The following is a 17,636-nucleotide window of genomic DNA, read 5'->3' on the forward strand; positions in this document are numbered from 1 at the left end:
CAAAAAAGGTGGAGAAATAAGTTGGTCGAATTTACATTAAAAAACAAATTTACAGATAAACCATGAACAGATGGAATTCTGATTCTGTACAATATGCCAGTTTAAAGGTTGAGATTTGAGACAACCTTTGAAGGTGAGGAGAGAGGCAATGTTGCACGTCTGGTGGGAGTTCCAAAGGTGTGGGGCAGAGCAGCTGAGAGCTCTAGACTCCATAGTGGTAAGTAGGGCATGTGGAACATTGAGGTGGATGAAACAGGAAACCTGGAGAGTGTGGTTGGGTGTTGATGTGCAAGAGTTCAGAGAAGTATTGAGGTTATAACCGTAAATACGAGCAGGAGAATCTTAAAGTCAATGTAGTATTAGACCAGGAGCCAGTGAAGAACAGGAGAGATATGATTAATGGAGGGGCTCTGGTGAGGATGTGAGCAGAAGAGTTCTGGACCACTTGGAGTTTATGGAGAGACTTAAGAGGGAGACCGAAGAGAAGCGCAGTTACAATCATCGATACGGGAGGTAACCAGGGTGTGAACAAGGATGCTGGTGCTGTTGGATGTGAAGGATGACTCCCAAACTCTTAACCTGAAGTACAGGAAAAACTGAGGAGTTAAATTTACCAACAATTTGACCGAGAGGAAGGAGATAATTGATAAATGGAATGGGCCCAGGAAAGAAACTCGACGAACTCTGGAAGTGACTGGAAACGACTTGGATTGGAACTTTTTTTTAAGTTGAATGAACTCAGTGTGGCCAAAGAGAAATGATTTGAACAAGTTTAGGGATGTGTCAGTGATACCAATGGCAACTCATCTGTCAAGAAGGATACAATGAGAAAATTGTTTTAGGGACTGGATGAAAATGGAGGTGGATGAAAATGGCTAAGAGTCTAGAAGCAGCTGCCACGAGGAGGTTAGTGATTTTTTTTTTTTTACCAGGGCTGTTTCTGTGCTACGGAGGGGATGGGAGCCAAACTGCAATATCTTTCTAAGGTTATTGTCAGACAGGTGAGCATGAACCTGAAATGCAACTTTTTTTTCCAGAGATCTTAGATAGAAAGGGTAGATTAAGAATAGGATGCAATTTACTGAAGTTATTGGGGTCTGTACCAGGTTTATTGATTGTATGAGTTATTACAACTGATTTGACACATAGGGGACAAGACCAGAGGTGAAGGAGGAGCTAATGACGACAGTTATTAGGGGAGGATAGCCAGGGAAGCAAGCCTTTTTATCTGGACAGTTGGGAGAGAGTTGAGCTGACAGGTAGATGTTTTGGATACAATGCGGCCAAAAATTTCATTAAGAGAGAAGTTAGATAGTTGAAAGTGAAGCAGAGAAGAAGGTGGCGAGGGGCATAAAAGATCGACTGAGGGATGTGTCAGGAGTTAGTTGCTGGTGATTCTTATCAATCTTTGCAGTGAAAAATTACGTTAAGGAGTTGCAATAGGGGCAGCACGGTGGTGCAGTGGTTAGCACTGTTGCCTCACAGCAAGAAGGTTCCGGGTTTGAGTCCTGGCTCGGGCACAGGATCTTTCTGTGTGGAGTTGGCATGTTCTCCCCTTGCCTGCGTGGTTTCTCTGGCTTCCTCCCACCGTCCAAAGACATGCAATTGGGGACAAGGCTAATTGGATACTCTAAATTGACCGTAGGTGTGACTGTGGGTGTGAATGGTTGTTTGTCTCTCTATGTGTTGGCCCTGCGATGGACTGGCGACCTGTCCAGGGTGAACCCCCGCCTCTCGCCCGTAGACGCTGGGATAGGCTCCAGCCCCCCAGCAACCCTTAACAGGAATAAGCGGAAGACAATGGATGGATGGATGGATGGAGTTGCAATAGGCAGTTGAATGTGGATGAGCTGCAAGAAAGTCTGGTGGTAAAAACAAGTTTTTCAGAATGGAGAACAGGGACCTGGTGTTCCTTTTACCTGAGTTAATTAAACCAATGCAATAAAGGGATTTTTCTGTGGAGAGAATGTTCTTGTAGGAGTATGTGGTTATTGTACATTTCTTTGGGAACGAGTCCTGTTTTCTTGGACAGACATTCCAGGTGAAGACCTTTAATTCTGATTTGCCGTAAAGCAGGTGTAAACCATGGAGTGGAATCTGTGGCAGACACAGTCGGGGTTTTACAGGAGCCAGGGTATTGAAAAGACTGAGAAGAGAGTGAAATATCTTTGAGAAACCAGTTCATCAGGGGTGGATTAACGACCTATTCTGAGAAAGCTGTCAATACCAGTGGTGAGAGCGCTTAAGTTATTGTCCCTGACAAATGAAATGACCCATGACAGCTTTGTGTTGCATAATGTTAGTGTGACAGTAAAAGAGATCTCCAAGTGATCAGAAATGTGGAGATCCACTACAGTGCAATCAAAGGGGGTAATTCCAAAGTAGCAAATCAAGTCCAGGGTTATTCAATATGTTCAATGACATTTATAATAATGTGGGTCGTGATACTGAGTTTTGCCACATTTGAACTGATTTGAGCGTCTTTGGGAGACTGGTGGCTGCCCGTATTTATAAGTTAAGTAAGGTTGGGGTAAGGTTCGGTTTTCGAATGAGGGTAAACACAAAATGACAAGGAAACAGAAAACACTGGTATTATGCCTGCCCGCAGAGTAATGCAAGTAGTCTTGTTTAGGACACTTAAAGTTCCTCGGATAACATTTATAGAACCCCTGCTTTACAGACCTTTCATTGGAGGAGCTAGTCGCTGTGCTCCATCCAGTGTCATAGCATTGATGCATTTTCAGGAGGTCATTTTATAGATTTTTAATGCCATGAACATGTGTGTTTTGGCTGGAGACAGAAGATATCTTTCTAGTGGTATGACAGTTTTTGTGAGCATGATATCCCAGCACAAGTTGTTTGTGCCCTCTAGTGGTAGAAACAGAGTACATCCCCTGTGCCAAAACCTAAGAGCACATTTACCAACCAAGACGCTGCTGTTCACTGAATCAGTGATTGGAGTGTACATAAATATTCTTCAAACTAACTGATGTCATCAGTGTCATCAGTAAAAGGGACTCCATCTTAAAAAAGGGGCAATACAACTGACATTTTTAAAATTTAGATCAATATGTATTTTAGGACAATTACTCTTAATATTGTTTGAGAATAGGATTTTTAAAATTTTTTAATTGTGACAAAGGGCAGCATTGGATGTTTGGGTTAATTTCTGCAGTAACATAAGCTTCAACCAGCACAGCACATAAGCTTCAACCAGCACAGCACATATTTACAAACACTGTTAAGAGAGTACAGACATAAGATGGCTAAAACTCCTGTTTGACCAGTTCTACCCATTGTGCCACATGCTTACGCAGTAATAAACTGTAACAAATAACTCAAACTATTATATTTAAACTCATTTCTACTCACCTAAATTATCTGACTGTATAAAAGTAACACAGGAGCCAGACAACCCACTTTACTCTCCTGCAGGCTCACCAAACCAATGTGCATCAATCCATTACAAACCAATTACTGAAATTTCATTGATAATGATTTATTTTCAATAACAGTCATTTATATCACATTAAGATAAAATCAATCTAAAAGTAAATTGCTCAGAAAGAGATTGGGGTGAGGCAATATATAAAAATATATAAAATGACAGTTGGGTAGTTCACCAGCCCATAGAAGTATTTATACATCATTTACAAATGCTTTCTTTGTGAAGGGATAAACTGAGTTTTTTCAACAGTCACAAAAGAAATTGTCAACTCTTCAGTGTGAGCATTGACACAATTCATGTACGATATAATGTAGGTTGGGGGGCACAAACTGTATTGATAAACTATAATACAAAAAAAACAATTGCTGAGAATAATGGAGATAGATTTAAGGGCTAAATCAACTTGTTTCACAAAATGCACCTCTACTGGAGTGTCCTTGCGCTTTGTCCATGTATCACACCGTAATTGTGCTCACATTAATACCAAGTGCAGAGAAAACAACGCGTGGGATTTATGTGGATCAAAAGCTCAGAGTTTGCATGTTTGTTTGAATTTTTGCTTGATGCATAGCTGTGAAATTAAATGTATTTTCTAAAACATGATTGAGTCCTGCTCGGTGAAAGTCATCTAAAGAGATAACTAAATCTGTAACTGTTAAACAGTATGAAGTGTTGTCAATGAGAGAAACAGGGCAGGAGACTGTGGAAGTCAAACAGATGCGCACTGTTCCATCACTGGACTCCGGGGTCACAGTCGCTGGCTGTGGCCTCTGGAGCTGCAGAAACACTTTCCTCCTCCATCTCTACCTGGGGCTGGCTGCTAGGGGCAGCCTCTTCCACTTCTGCCTGTGAGGGCTGGTTGCTAGGGGGTGCCCCATCCATCTGAGGCTGGGGCTGGCTGGTAGGGGGTGCCTCCTCCACCTTTGCCTGGGGCAGGCAGGCAGGGGATGTTTGCTCCTCTGCCTGTGAGGGCTGGTTGCTAGGTGCTGCCTCCTCTTCCACCTCCATCTTCTCACTGGTGGGAGACTGGAAACCGCTGTCATCATGTGGAGGTGGGGGAAATTCAGCTGTGGTTCCTGGAGGGTTCTCTGATGAGGACATGTCCTTGGAAGGTGGTGGTGGAGGCAACAGCTCCTCTGATGTCTCCTCTTTGGTGGGTGGTTGTTGCTCCTTTACCTGGCTGTTCTCAACCTTCTCTGCTATAGCTGAGGAACATCCTGTAGCAGATTCATCCTTCAGCACAACCTCTGTACCCTGGTCCTCTTGTTTGGCCTCCTCTTCCTTCAAGACCGAACCATTGGATAAGTCTGGCAGGTTCTCTCTGCTCCCCACCCTGTGCCTCTCTTCCTTGCCCTCTTCACCATCCTCCTCTGGGATGTCGTTAACACTGGGTACATCCATGCAGGATTCATTGGGCAGGAGTGGGGATCCTTCCACCTGAATCATAGACACAACCTGTTTCATCCTCCTGGTCTTCTGTGCCTCCTCATCATCAACCTCTGCATCTGCTTGGTACTCGCAGGCCCAGTCAATGGAGGGGTTTTCACCTAACATCTGCAGACTGGGGTCACTGTTACTGAGGACAATGCTGTCTCTGTATAGATTGTGTCTCCTCTGGACTGCAGCCTCCTTCAGGGCTACAGATGAACAAAAGAAATTTAGTTAGACTCTACCCAGATTAACTTTTTGGTTTCATGCTGTTAAAAAAAAAAAAAAAAAGGTTTTCATGTAGGCCAGCATATACATTCATAAAATGCATCGATGAAAGTCCAAGGAAGAGCTCAAGTTTGGGCTCCAATCCAAATTAAATTTGAACATTAACTGTATTTTCCTTAATTTTTCAAGTTAGCTGGTATTTAAAGACCTTGCCTGAATGTTGAGGTGGAATAAAACACCATACACAAATGGGACGGTGTGTTCTGTGTCCCAGCTTGTGGAAAAATAAAGAATCCATTTATCCGATGTATGGAAGACTGACCCATCATGATGTCCTTCATGACTGAATGCAGCACCACCTCCTCAAAGATGTTCTCCACCAGGATGAAGCGGGAAAAATCCTCAAAGATTAGCTCCTGGAAGCGTGGCAACTCCTGTTGGCCACAATAGCAGTCGTCAAAACCTAAAATTCCACTCCTTGTAAACATCACTTATTTTGCATACTACTACAATGAAATAACTACTTGAGATAACACCAAATGTTTTTACTTGCATCCTTATGGGATCGATTTTTTCTGTTCAGAGTTTTGTATCTTTTTTAGATAAGCAAAACAGACTGTGATTATGCTTTGCAGAATTACTGTCGTTGATCTTTTTTAGTTATTACCAGGTTTACTCAACAATATTAATTTACATTAGTCAATCATTACTGCTGCCTTCAAACTGACAATTTTTGAAGGCATAAGAGGAGACAGGAAATAGAGGTTAGTCACATTCCTGGATGCCATGCTTCTGGGTCAGACACTGCATTTTAGTCCATTCCTATGCACATGAAGAGAGAGACTCATGAAGAGAGAGACTCACTGGGGCACAGGAAGGGCTGAGCTGCTTCAGCATGTAAGGGATGAAAATCTGGAGGAGAGCCTCACGGAAGAAACGCTTCCGCACTGTACTGCTGTCGTAGTCGAATTTCTGGACAGGCAAAAGTGGAGAAAATAGAAAAAGAAAGACAGAAAAGTCATGAGGATGAATAGTTCTTCTTGGAAAAATATTTCTTATGCTTCCCCATGAAGTGAATGAAATAGTTTTACAGTTTAGAGTTAGAGAATTGTTTAGTGTGTAACAGAGGGCCTGATGTAAGGCTGCATGACACTGGTATGTGCCGATACATCTCTGACTACATGAGATCCCATCAGAGTCCCTATCATCGCTAAAAACGTGGCTGCAATGCTGCTGCCAGGGTTGACAATGATTCTGCAGTGTCTACATGGATCAGACCACATTATACACTCTGTTGTAGCCTTGTCTGTTGTTATTCTTGCAGCTGTAAAATAGTGGATAAGAAATATTGGGCATCACATAACTCTAGCTGAATGACTTTTTAATTTCGGAATTTTATCAGTTTGGCTCCTCTAGACTTTCAATATGTAATTGGACCACACTATTAAATGATTTATCCACATTCAAGGTAGCAGAGGGCTGAATGAAAAGCTGCTCATACTGGTTCCCATTTTCTGCCCATAGAACATGCTTGGTATGAATCACCCCAGCAATGTGGGAATGTCACCATGGATACAAACTCAATCTAGTGTGAAATGTAGACAGATTTACCTGGTGGTGGTAATGAGTGTAATGACCATTTTGTAAACTCATTCGTTGAGGGCTTGATGTGTGGGATAATCTTTTTTTGGGAAAAGTAATAAAAATATGATGCAGTTTCACTTTAGGGGGGTCTCCAGTTTTATTCTTGCTGGAGACGCTTCCTTCTTCATCATCTGTCACGTGCCTGTGTATTCATGTCGCTCAAGATGACAGGCCCCAAAACTTCGTGAGGAAATTATCCTATTTCATGTACCAATGTTGACCACAATACTTTTCATCGGGAACTGTTTCATATTAATTAAGATGATCTTGTAACAGCAGAGAGGTTCTATGTTTATGTCTGCATGTACGCATGTGCCTCTACCCTCAACAACTACAACCCAGCTCATGCTTCTACATTGGCCTCAGTGTTTCAGGTGAGACCTCCACCTACATTAAGACACTCAGGGTGAGACAACTTCCTTGCATGTGAGAGGAAGTGTTACTATGCGGCGGGGTGTGGGTGTGTGTGTGTGTGTGTGTGTGTGTGTGGGGGGGTGCTAAATCAGAGCGTTTCAGAGGCAGAATAGAGGGGTACACAGACTGTGGTATGTGACAATTTAGGGAGTTTTATTATTGATTGAATCTTTCATGGTGCCCCACTGGGGTCCAACCCTGTATTAAAAGCCCCATGAAATGAGCCTAATAGGGCCTCTATAAGGTAATATAAGCACTGGAAATATGCACAATAAATAGAAAGCAACAGCTCTGCTTCTATGAGCATACAGTTACTCAAAATGGGAGGGTTTTACCACTGCCCATACTATGTTTGTGTTTGATAGCACCTTTTGCTGCTGAAGTCTAAAATAAAACCGCTACACACCAATAAGTTACACGATACACAGAGATCTGTATGTGTACAGCTGAGGTCAGTTGTCAGGGAGTAAATCCTAAAGGCTCAAGACTCTAACCAAGGTCTCATGTTGCTTACTAAAGAGGTTCGCAACAAATCTGATCCAGTGACCAGCAATGTCTACAATGATGATGATGATGATGATGATGAAAAAACAAGAACAGAAATACATCCATGATCATACATGGGCCCTGTTGAGCGATCAATTAAAAAATTAAAATAATACATTTATATTTCAGCCATATGACTGTTGAGAATGCAGAAACATGAATGTTCACATTCCTTTAGAAAGGCAAAGGGAGATTTGGGAGTCTGGATTCTCATGTTTGAGATAATGTTATGGTAAAAGGTTCAAGAATTTAGTTTATACAATGTCCTGTGAAATGTGACAACATTTATGTGTGTGTTTTACCTTAATGACTCTGTCTTGGCACCGCTGGATGGTTTTACAGAGCTCCTCAGGACCCTGACAATCCAAACTCTGGTGAAGAATCTGCTCAAATGTGTACACAGCGTCGTCCATTTGCTAGATGGAGAAAGAGAAAGAGAAAGAGAAGCGCAAGTGGTGTCATTAAGTAGCTAAATAAAAAGTCAAGAATGGATTTTGTTCAGAAATTGTACAAAGACTTTGTAGCTCCAACTATGCTGCTTAAAATAGATTCTAGAAGAACTATGCAAGAATGACTGACATGTAAAAAGGTGAAATAATATGCCTCCTCCAGACAGGCTGTTTTGTGCACTGATGCCCCTCCAAACAAATACAACAATTTCATACTGCTTGTTTCTTCTGATGGTGTCATGATGTTGAACCACTTTTAGGGTTAAGGTCACCTTCCTACAGCTGCCCTACCTACAGATCTCATGGACTGTACCCACCTATCCTTTCTTAAAAGAAGAGTAAGAGGTGATTCATTTTCAAAAGTGAATAATTACAAGTAGAAAGAGTAATCCCTCTTTTCCATTTGGAGTTTTTTTTCCCCCTCAAAAGTTTAAGCTTTATGACTGACACAAAGCTGTACTGAGAATGTGTTATTAAAAAGCGATCTCTTGTTTCCAGGAGGGCTGATATGTATTACTTGATTTGACATTGTATTTTCAGTTTTTTGTTTTTTTTTTTAATTCATTTAGGACCCAAAATGAGGGCAGCTTTTGTATATGTAGCTTCTAAACAATCCATGAACTCCAAATGACCCTGAGTTCCTTCCTGGGCCTCACTAAGGAGGTCAGAATGACTGATGGTGTGGGGGGGGGGGGGGGGGGGGTTGGGACAAATGCCTTCTTCCTGGATATTCTCACCAATACCGGGGTCCTGCAGTGCCATGCAAGTTCACTGAATCTTGATGGTAATTCTTCTCCGGAATCCATTTTATATTAGTTGACTTATCAGCTTGCAGTTGTAAATTGCCTTTAGCTACACAGTCCAGTGTCTTGGGTACCATCCAGTAGATGTCTCAATATATCCAGATATCACATTAATGCTTTTTTGTGCTAACAACTTTTCAGTTTTTGGTTTTTTAGTAATTTTGTAAGAAAAGGTTTTCTTTTTTTCTTTTTTTTACCAGGGATGGTCACAGAAAGAAATATGCTATCTACATGGAGGTCAGTGCCTGCTTCTCTCTTATTCTTTGCATGAGAGGGGAGAACAGTGATGCCTCCTGTCCTGTGACAGTCCTGTGAGTAAATTTGAACAAGTGACACAAAGAAGAAATTAAACTTTAGATGTGGTGTGAACATATTATTCTTCATGGAGTCCAAAGAATTCAGGCTCTACTACTTTACATTACATTTACTACACACAGGTAAAGAACTGCAGATGCACACATGGAAATATCGATAGGAGAACTTTGAGGAATTCAAGAAGAAAACAGCAATGTAAGAACAATCGTTTTTAAAATAATGCATCTGGAGGTTTGTAAATCACTTATCATGCAGTGTCCAGTTCAACTAGAGGTTAATTTTGTTTACAGCAAACTTAATCGTTAGTGTTAAGTGTAGTGGTGCTAGTATTTCAGTGTCACCTCTCGCATAAGAATCTGGGCCCTTTGGATGAAGATGGAGGGGCTGGAGACATCGAATCTCTGCTGCAGACCCTCCAGACTCAGCTGCTCCACTTTGTCATAGCAGCTCTGCATTTTCACAGGGTGGAAGGCCAACATGGAGATCTTCTCCATGTGCTGGACACACACACACACACACACACACACACACACACACACACACACACAAAACATGATTTTTTCAAAAAATAGACATAGAAATAGAATGCTTCTTTGACCTGTATATACAGTATCTCACAATAATGGGAGGAAAGACTCAGGTGGACAAGAGAAAGTCTATAAACCTTTTTAGTTTACAGATAACCAGCGTCTGCACCTGCTCACCTGGGCCACAGTCTCCCTTGTGCCCTCATTGAGTGTGTTCTTGCTCATGTCCACCAGCTCCCTGAAGAAGACGTCTCTGACCTCAGCAAAGCCTCGGCTTGTGGGCTCCATCAGGGCGTCCAGGATGGAGGTGATGTAAGGTTCAATACTCACCTTTAGCAGTTTCTCAGCCTTGGGGAGGACCACCGCTGTTTGGGGGGTAATCATGGACAGGGTTGTTCCATAGTAGTTCACCATTTCATGCACAGGCCAAAAAGGAACCCAGTACCATTTGTCCCAACTGGTACTGGGTAGGCAGATCCAGGAATGTTGTTTCTCTTTCTATAAGACTGCGAGATAAGACCTTTTTCATACATGTCTTATTAAATATCAGAGATCACATGAACCTCTTTCCCATTTATAACAATTTTGGAACTATTTCCAAACTAATGATGGTTTCATCCAATACCTTCATTAATTTCTCAGAAAATATTAAGTGGACTTGAGAAAAAGTTTGGTATATCTGCAGAGAAAAATTCTATTAAAAGTGTAGAGCAGGGGTTTCTAACCCTGGACCCCATCAGCCATGTATCCACATTTGAAGGGATATTGCCCATGGAAGACCCCTCTATCGAGGTCCGTATTTTGTGTGATGCTTGTTCCACCTTTGTCTAGTACATCATTATCTGACTAGAAAATAACCTGACATTATCAACTTCATATATATCTCACATAGTTCAGTTTTCTTACTAGTCAACACTTGCTCATACTGTGACATGAAACATTGCCTGACTCCTAATTTATTATATCAGGTTTCCAACCAACCATGTCTCAGTCTGGTGTTGAAAGTTTGAGCCTTTCTATTCATTAGGAAAAACATCAAATGTGACCCAACACAAATGCCATACATTGTTGACACATAAAATACAGGATTTAATCTAACAAAAGAGACACTATTTTCAGCAAATGTTATAGGGGAGCCATTTTGCTTTTTAATCTGTACTGGTTTGTAAATGTTGCTACAATGTCAGACACTCATGTTAAACAGTGCCAATGTGTCACAAAATGAGGGACATGCATTTTGAAGTAAGCAGGCTTTTTCATCTGGCTTTGTACACTATATTTTACCCTTGTTTTTTTTAAGCAGGGATATTAACACATCCCAGACTCCCATATATGGGCATGCGCACAGCCCTATGACCCTCTTGGCTTTGGAAGTTTTATTGCGGCAAACTACTCGTATCATAGTGTAACACCATGCAGTGGCTCCCAGAAATGTTTTATCAGGTGTGTTTAGCTTTGTTTAGCTTTACCAAAGAGGCAAGCACCATGCAAAAGTGGAGTTCCTTTTTTTCCAGGCCAGCAAATAAAATTTCCTACATGTTTGTTCATGATACTTTACACTGGACTGTTTTTTTCAATGACTTGGGCCAGTACAAAACCGGATTAGAACTAGCCTGAAGTTTAAGAAATGACCTATTCCTTCATTACATGGTTTACTTAGCTGTGTTTATTTTGGCTGACAATAGGTGTTATAAGTAATGTCCTTTATTGACCCTGAAGTCCTGCACCAGCAAAAGGAAGGAAGGGTGCTTAAAATCTTTGAAACTATGGAAATCAAGATATGCTCCGGAAGACCTGAAAACTTGTATGCTGATAGTAAAGGCAGGTCCACTTTCCTGCAGAAAGACTGAGCAGACTCTGAAGAGGTGTTGCAGTGATATTTGAACAAACAAGACCTCTATGGAAAAGTGTGTACAAGTTAACCTTTCTGGCATCATCACAAAAGTCAATCAAGAACTGAAGGAATTTTAGCTGGCAACAGGGGTGTTAAAGAGTGTTCAAACTTCTACATGTACAAAATAAATATTAAAAAAATTAAATTATTTGCTCATAATCTAGTCACCTCGGATCTTGTTAGTGACATGCTCCTTGGACGTGATGATCTGATCCATGTCTGTACGTATGGAGGCCTCCAGTGAGGGATGGACTTCCACACACTTCTGTACCACAGCTTCATACTGGGCCTGGCATTGCCCCTGCACCAGGCTGTAGACCGCATCACTGATCTGAACATACATGGCCATGGCGTCTTCGATTAAACCAAAGCCATTATTGTATTTGAAAAGAATTTTCTTTGTTTTCTGGAAGGAAAATATTTTTTTGCTTACCAACATCCAGTTCTTTTGCCTCTCATGCAATTTGCCCTTCAGTCGAGGGGAGATGAGCTCCCTCAGCTCTGAGAGGAGACCCTCCATGACCAGATTCGACAGGATCTACAACAATGGAAAAAAACGAAACCGCAAACAGTAAATATATAACCACCTTTGTGAGGACTGACAGACTCGTGCCCCTTACCTTGACCATAACCCAAATCACATTCATGCTAATCCTAAGGGAGTTCAAATCTTGGTCCCTTGTTGGTATTGGGTCCTCAAAGAATATAGTGCAAGGGCTACGCAACTGAAATGCCAAGACTAAACTTGATGCTGTATCTTCAGAGTTTCTCTTATTGTAAGCGCTTTGAGGACAGAGGATGACAATATTGATCTGATCTGGAAAAAAAATTGTCATCTGGTCACACACGTCACAAATATGATCAATTGCATTTTCCCCAATTGATTACAATGACTATTTCTGTCACAAAATTAATTTCGCCATCATGAACAAATCAGCTATGAGGTGAATTGGAGCACCATAACCTTTATCATGGCTAAATTTGGGGGATTAGAAGGAGGTCAAAGCTGAAAAAAGGGTTCCTTTGAGATGAAAAAAATATTTTATGCACCTCTCCTTTAAATGGGGTTTCAACCACTAGTGACAAAGTTTTTATTGTTAAACTGTAAATTATCCCGACCACACATTTCTTTAATATCATCAGTGCACTTAACAGTAATGTCACTTCTCATATTGACAACTAGAGCTAGAGCCAAGCTGGATTTTGTGTGATGCCGATACTGTTATCGGTAAGTAATAAAAATTCCAAAATATTAAAAAAGCAACAGGTTTTGCAAAGATGCCACAAATACAGTCATCAAAAACTTACAAACTGATGCAGACATGTAATACAGGCAGCACTTTTTACTGATATTATTCAGAATGGCATTAGTGAACTGAAACAGTAAAAACCAGGCCAATAAAAAAATAAATGAAAATAAAGCAAATAAACAGGACACATTAACAGCTGTGAGACCCGACGGTTGTTTGCTGGCAAATGTAATAAAGCTTATAACCAAATGAAACAAAAAGACATAACCTAAAGACATAAACAAAACACTTAAAAAAATATAAATTTGGGTATAAAAACAACAAAACCCTGAAATGAATTAGACAAGAAAACGTAGGCTGTCAAACAAAAGAGAAGTTACACTATGGTACATTATTTGTTTCCTTGTGTTTGTAAACCTTTTATCGTTTGAGTTCAGGCTGCCTCCCTGGGTTTGTTTTTAATTGATGAATATCTTTTGCTTCAAATGCAAAAATCATCAAGACACTTTGAAGGAAGTTTTTTGGTGACTGCAACTGGGCATTCCCACAATGCTTGCGTTTCTTGTAGGACAGTATTTACTGGTGCACACCTGCTGCATGTTATTGCCCCAACATGAAAGGCCACCTTAAAAACTTGGGTTTGGATGGGTTCTGTTCGTTATTATTTTTTAATTCCCCCTTCCTACCCACTTCTAGCAACAAAATCAGGGAGATTGTCATCATATTTCAAGCTTTATCCCTTATGACTCCGTTTTAGAAGGTTTCGTTCCAGTCAACTGAACTCCAAACACACATACAGACCAAGGAGCCACCTCACCAATGAGAGGACTGCTCAGAATAGTTTGACTTTGACTGTCAATATATGACATTACACACGCAAATAATTATTCATCATAATTTACCTGTGTGTTAAACTAAAGACCGGCACACATGAAAGCAAGCCCGTGACACAATCTTTTAGAAATTCTGTTTGAATCACTGTTGTTTGTTTGCTTGCAGGATACTGGGATTCAATCTGGATCATATTGTAGATCCTGAAGACTGTTCCAGACCATTGGCAGGGAATACTGTTGCTATGGTTATGTTTCTCCTTGGCCTCCTCAGAGATGTCTTAGAATGAGTTGCATCAAGACTTTAGCCATAGAGGAAAAACAGTCTCAGCTCAGATTTCCTGAGATGACATTGGACGGAAACAGTCTCCAAGCTCTCAATCAATTGGCATCAGTATAGCAAGTGGAGGCTGACACACTTCAACCACATGAGAGAGGTACTGAACTCTCTGAAAACAGTTTCCACTTCCACAGTGAATTGCTGTTCAAAACAAAATGAGTTTGTTTAAATTCACGTGGCAGACCAGGGTGGGTCGTTTCACACCAGCCAACATGCTATATGTTTACAGCCCTGACTGACTGGTATGTCATGTTTATGACTGAGAAGTTATTTAGGAGTTGAATGGAACCAGTTTCGTAAAAACCTGAGCACATATAGCCATTTAATCAGCCTTCAAATTAGTCTCACTTTCACCAGGTGACACCCCCTCTCTGTATTTTCACTTAAGCTCAAATAAACCCTTTACCAGCTTCTTTACCACGACAAGGGGCAACAATGCTCAAAAGGTTTTGAGAATCTTAGTTCACACATTTATGATGGAGAGAAAACAGTTGAAAGGCAGTGACACTGGCAACTTATGGAGTCAGTCAGGAGAGGGATGCAGAGGACACATGATGAGCATCAGATCACTGTTATTCTAGTTAACATTCCTTGTGTAAACAGCCCTTGCGGGAAATTGGAGAATACATTAACATGCAGATTGTAGTTTTCTAGCAACTAGAAAAGCATGTTTAGGTCATGCATGTGAATAGTCAGACTTCTCTTGTGCCCACTAAAACAGTTTTGATCCAAAAAGGGAGGATGAAAGAAAGAAAGACAGTGGGACATCGCAGGAGAGGGTGCGGAGGGGGATGAGCTCACCTGTGATGGTGCACCACACATCATCTCCCAGGTACCGAAGTGACCTTTAGCCTGGCGAAAGAGTCGAACTGCATCTGTGAAGGCTGGTGTTTGAACTTTATTCTCTTCAGACAGACCTAAACCAGGAAAACAGCATTAAGTGTGTGACTGTATAGACACAATGGAAGAATTAACAACATTATTTTCCAGAACAGGGACATGAAGCCTGGGAGGACCTCATGTAGTTTCCTCTAGTCAAACTATGTTCCATTGTTTTGATTCCAGGACCTTATCTTTCCAAGCTGAAGCTATTTATTTCAAGATACAAAAATACCAAAGACATTTGAAACATTCCTGAATCAGTCATTTGAATGTGTTTACTTTTGAACTATCTTTCAGCACAGCTGATGAGTTGGGTCTATTCACCAAACATGGTCAGACTAAAAGAGAACCCTCTGCAGTCCTGAGTAGCAGCCAATTGTACTGCTTCATCATCGCTGCTGTTCAGTACAGCTGCAAATAATGACAGTGGAGGGGCTCTAGGTCCTGAGAATGTTCAGCAAGTTCAACTTTCCCCTCTCCTCCTTTCTAAATTACCTGTTGATTTTGGTTTCTGCAAATTGAATTATGGCCTAACAACCAAACTAGTGGTCAGTTTAACTTGAGCGCAGCTGTATATGTGCTGGGCACATATATTGAGCGGTAAAGCCATAATAACAGAGCATTTCCTACACTGACCTGGTGGTACCACACACACACACACACACACACACACACACACACACACACAGGAAGCTTTGGAATGCTGTGAGATGCATTTTCCACATTAAAGTAGATCATTGTGATCCTAAAGTTGAAATGAACAATTAGTAACCAGCCAATTCAATCTGTGAATAATACTGGTGTAAACAGGAGGAGAACAAGTATTTCCTGCACCTCTCCTCAGAACATAGCTTCAGGCAGTCCTGAGGGAGCTGGTGTAGCAAGTTCACCTGCTCAGCTCCTCCCACAAATGCATTCTTCCTACCCCACTCTGAACATTATTGTTATTGAACCTACATCTTTATTAGTCACAATTGCATATACATGTACAGTTGTCATTTGATACCGATACAAAAAAAAGCACAAGGTGGCAGTATGAGCTTTCTTATTTACTATAGTTTCTTAAACCTATTTGTAGCATCATAGGCTATGTTGACACAGGTTTTTCTTTTCTCTCTCTCTCTCTCTCTCTCTCCCCCTCTCTTTTTTTTATTTTTTTATTTTTTTTAAATTGTGACCTGCATCAGTCCCCAGTGTTAAATGGTTATAGCCTGGTCACATTACGCCCATATGTGTATAATGTGACCTCACACGTAGGTGACAAACCACAGCAGCGCTGTTAGTCTTTGGCTTCTTTTAACTTTGCTGTAAGGCTTTTAATGTTCCACTGACAGTGCAGCCATCTTCTTCGTCTACTCTGTTTGTCCTTTTGTTTCATTGTGCTCTCAATTATAGAGCAGTTACATTATAAAGCACCTCACTGTCCCTGATGACCTTCACTGAGTGACCAAAGAACTATATTAAAATGTTTGGAGTGACTCCTGCAGCACAGAACTTTGACAAATGTTTATCTTGAGTGATATAAAAGTTGCATGAATTCAGATATGACTGTTCAGAAAGGAAAAATTCTGACCTGCATCTGTCTTCGAACCGCATATGAACGGAGCCAATACCAAATTTTGAAGAGCAAATTCCATGATTAAGGAAACAGATCTGAGTCATTCATGAGCAAACAAGTCTAAGGAGCCACTTCCTGCAGTGACTGTAGAAGTGTTTGTAACATTAATATCAACAAGGAGCTCACATTAGAGTTGTGCAAGAGGTTGGAATTAAGAGGAGTGTGTGGTTCATAAAGGGGCTCTGTTCAAACGTCCCCTTAGCTGTTTGCTGCACACCAGGTTCAGTGACAGGAGCTGGAGTCCATCTAGCACACCGCTACACATCTAACACACACATAGTTAAAAGGACACAAACGGAATTGCTCAAATAGGTAGCTAAAAAAACAAACAAAAAAAGCCACACAATTACAGTATTGTTATTTAAAATACACATCAGCAAAAGTCTGTGGAACTGCATGAGTGACCGTTATTTTCCAGTTAAAATTTTTGAATGTTTTGTAGAGCATGCTGAGGATATATAATATTCACATGGAGCATGAAAACTATTGACCATTTTGATCTGGTCAGTGCAATTTTTTAAAATACATTTGAACAAAAACTATGACAATAACTAACTAAATGATCTAATCTGATAATCTAAATCATGGGTGGCAAAATAAATGATGTATAATAAAACTTGCTACAATTGTGTGTGTGTATATGTACATATAGATATATAGTATCTATATGTATATTCATAAACAAAAATAAATAATTCAATGACTTACACTGGACCAATAAGTAAAGAAAGACAATTTCCAGCCATTATTTGAGCATTCACTACTCTACATACATGTTCTGTTGAATTGGCTGTAACACAACAAAACACAAATTTAATTTGTTTGACAGTCAGCAGACCTGAAGGTTGAGAGGGGAGGTTGTTGAATTGAACATGTATATTAAAAGTATCCCATAAGTATTAGTCAAAGTGGTGTAGCCCCACCTTTGTTTATACTCTGTGGGTGGCTGGATGCTGAAGGGCAAACTGGACCCTCTTATAGTCCCTGAAGGCATCTTGTTTAACTACAATGCCCCTGGAG

General features: G+C 40.7%; 1 protein-coding gene across 2 annotated transcripts in view; it reads right to left on the bottom strand.

Annotated features, from left to right (window-relative positions):
• Window positions 1-3,478: 3,478 nt before the first annotated feature.
• niban2b (niban apoptosis regulator 2b) overlaps window positions 3,479-17,636 on the bottom strand; it is a 34,075-nt gene continuing 19,917 nt past the window's right edge. For both annotated transcript variants that reach the window (XM_086207041.1, XM_086207040.1), the window contains exons 6-14: window positions 14,918-15,033; window positions 12,130-12,234; window positions 11,865-12,027; window positions 9,980-10,167; window positions 9,617-9,772; window positions 8,011-8,124; window positions 5,969-6,076; window positions 5,427-5,538; window positions 3,479-5,085 (exon numbers count right to left, since the gene is read on the bottom strand). In XM_086207041.1, coding sequence (XP_086063167.1) covers window positions 4,181-5,085; window positions 5,427-5,538; window positions 5,969-6,076; window positions 8,011-8,124; window positions 9,617-9,772; window positions 9,980-10,167; window positions 11,865-12,027; window positions 12,130-12,234; window positions 14,918-15,033 — 1,967 coding nt within the window. In that variant the 3' untranslated portion in view covers window positions 3,479-4,180. The remainder of the gene's footprint in view (window positions 5,086-5,426; window positions 5,539-5,968; window positions 6,077-8,010; window positions 8,125-9,616; window positions 9,773-9,979; window positions 10,168-11,864; window positions 12,028-12,129; window positions 12,235-14,917; window positions 15,034-17,636) is intronic.

The sequence above is a fragment of the Aulostomus chinensis genome, chromosome 6, assembly GCF_037954235.1.
Source record: "Aulostomus chinensis isolate RoL2024-O1b breed Wild chromosome 6, RoL_Achi_v1.0, whole genome shotgun sequence".
In the NCBI taxonomy this organism is placed as follows: Eukaryota; Metazoa; Chordata; class Actinopteri; order Syngnathiformes; family Aulostomidae; genus Aulostomus; species Aulostomus chinensis.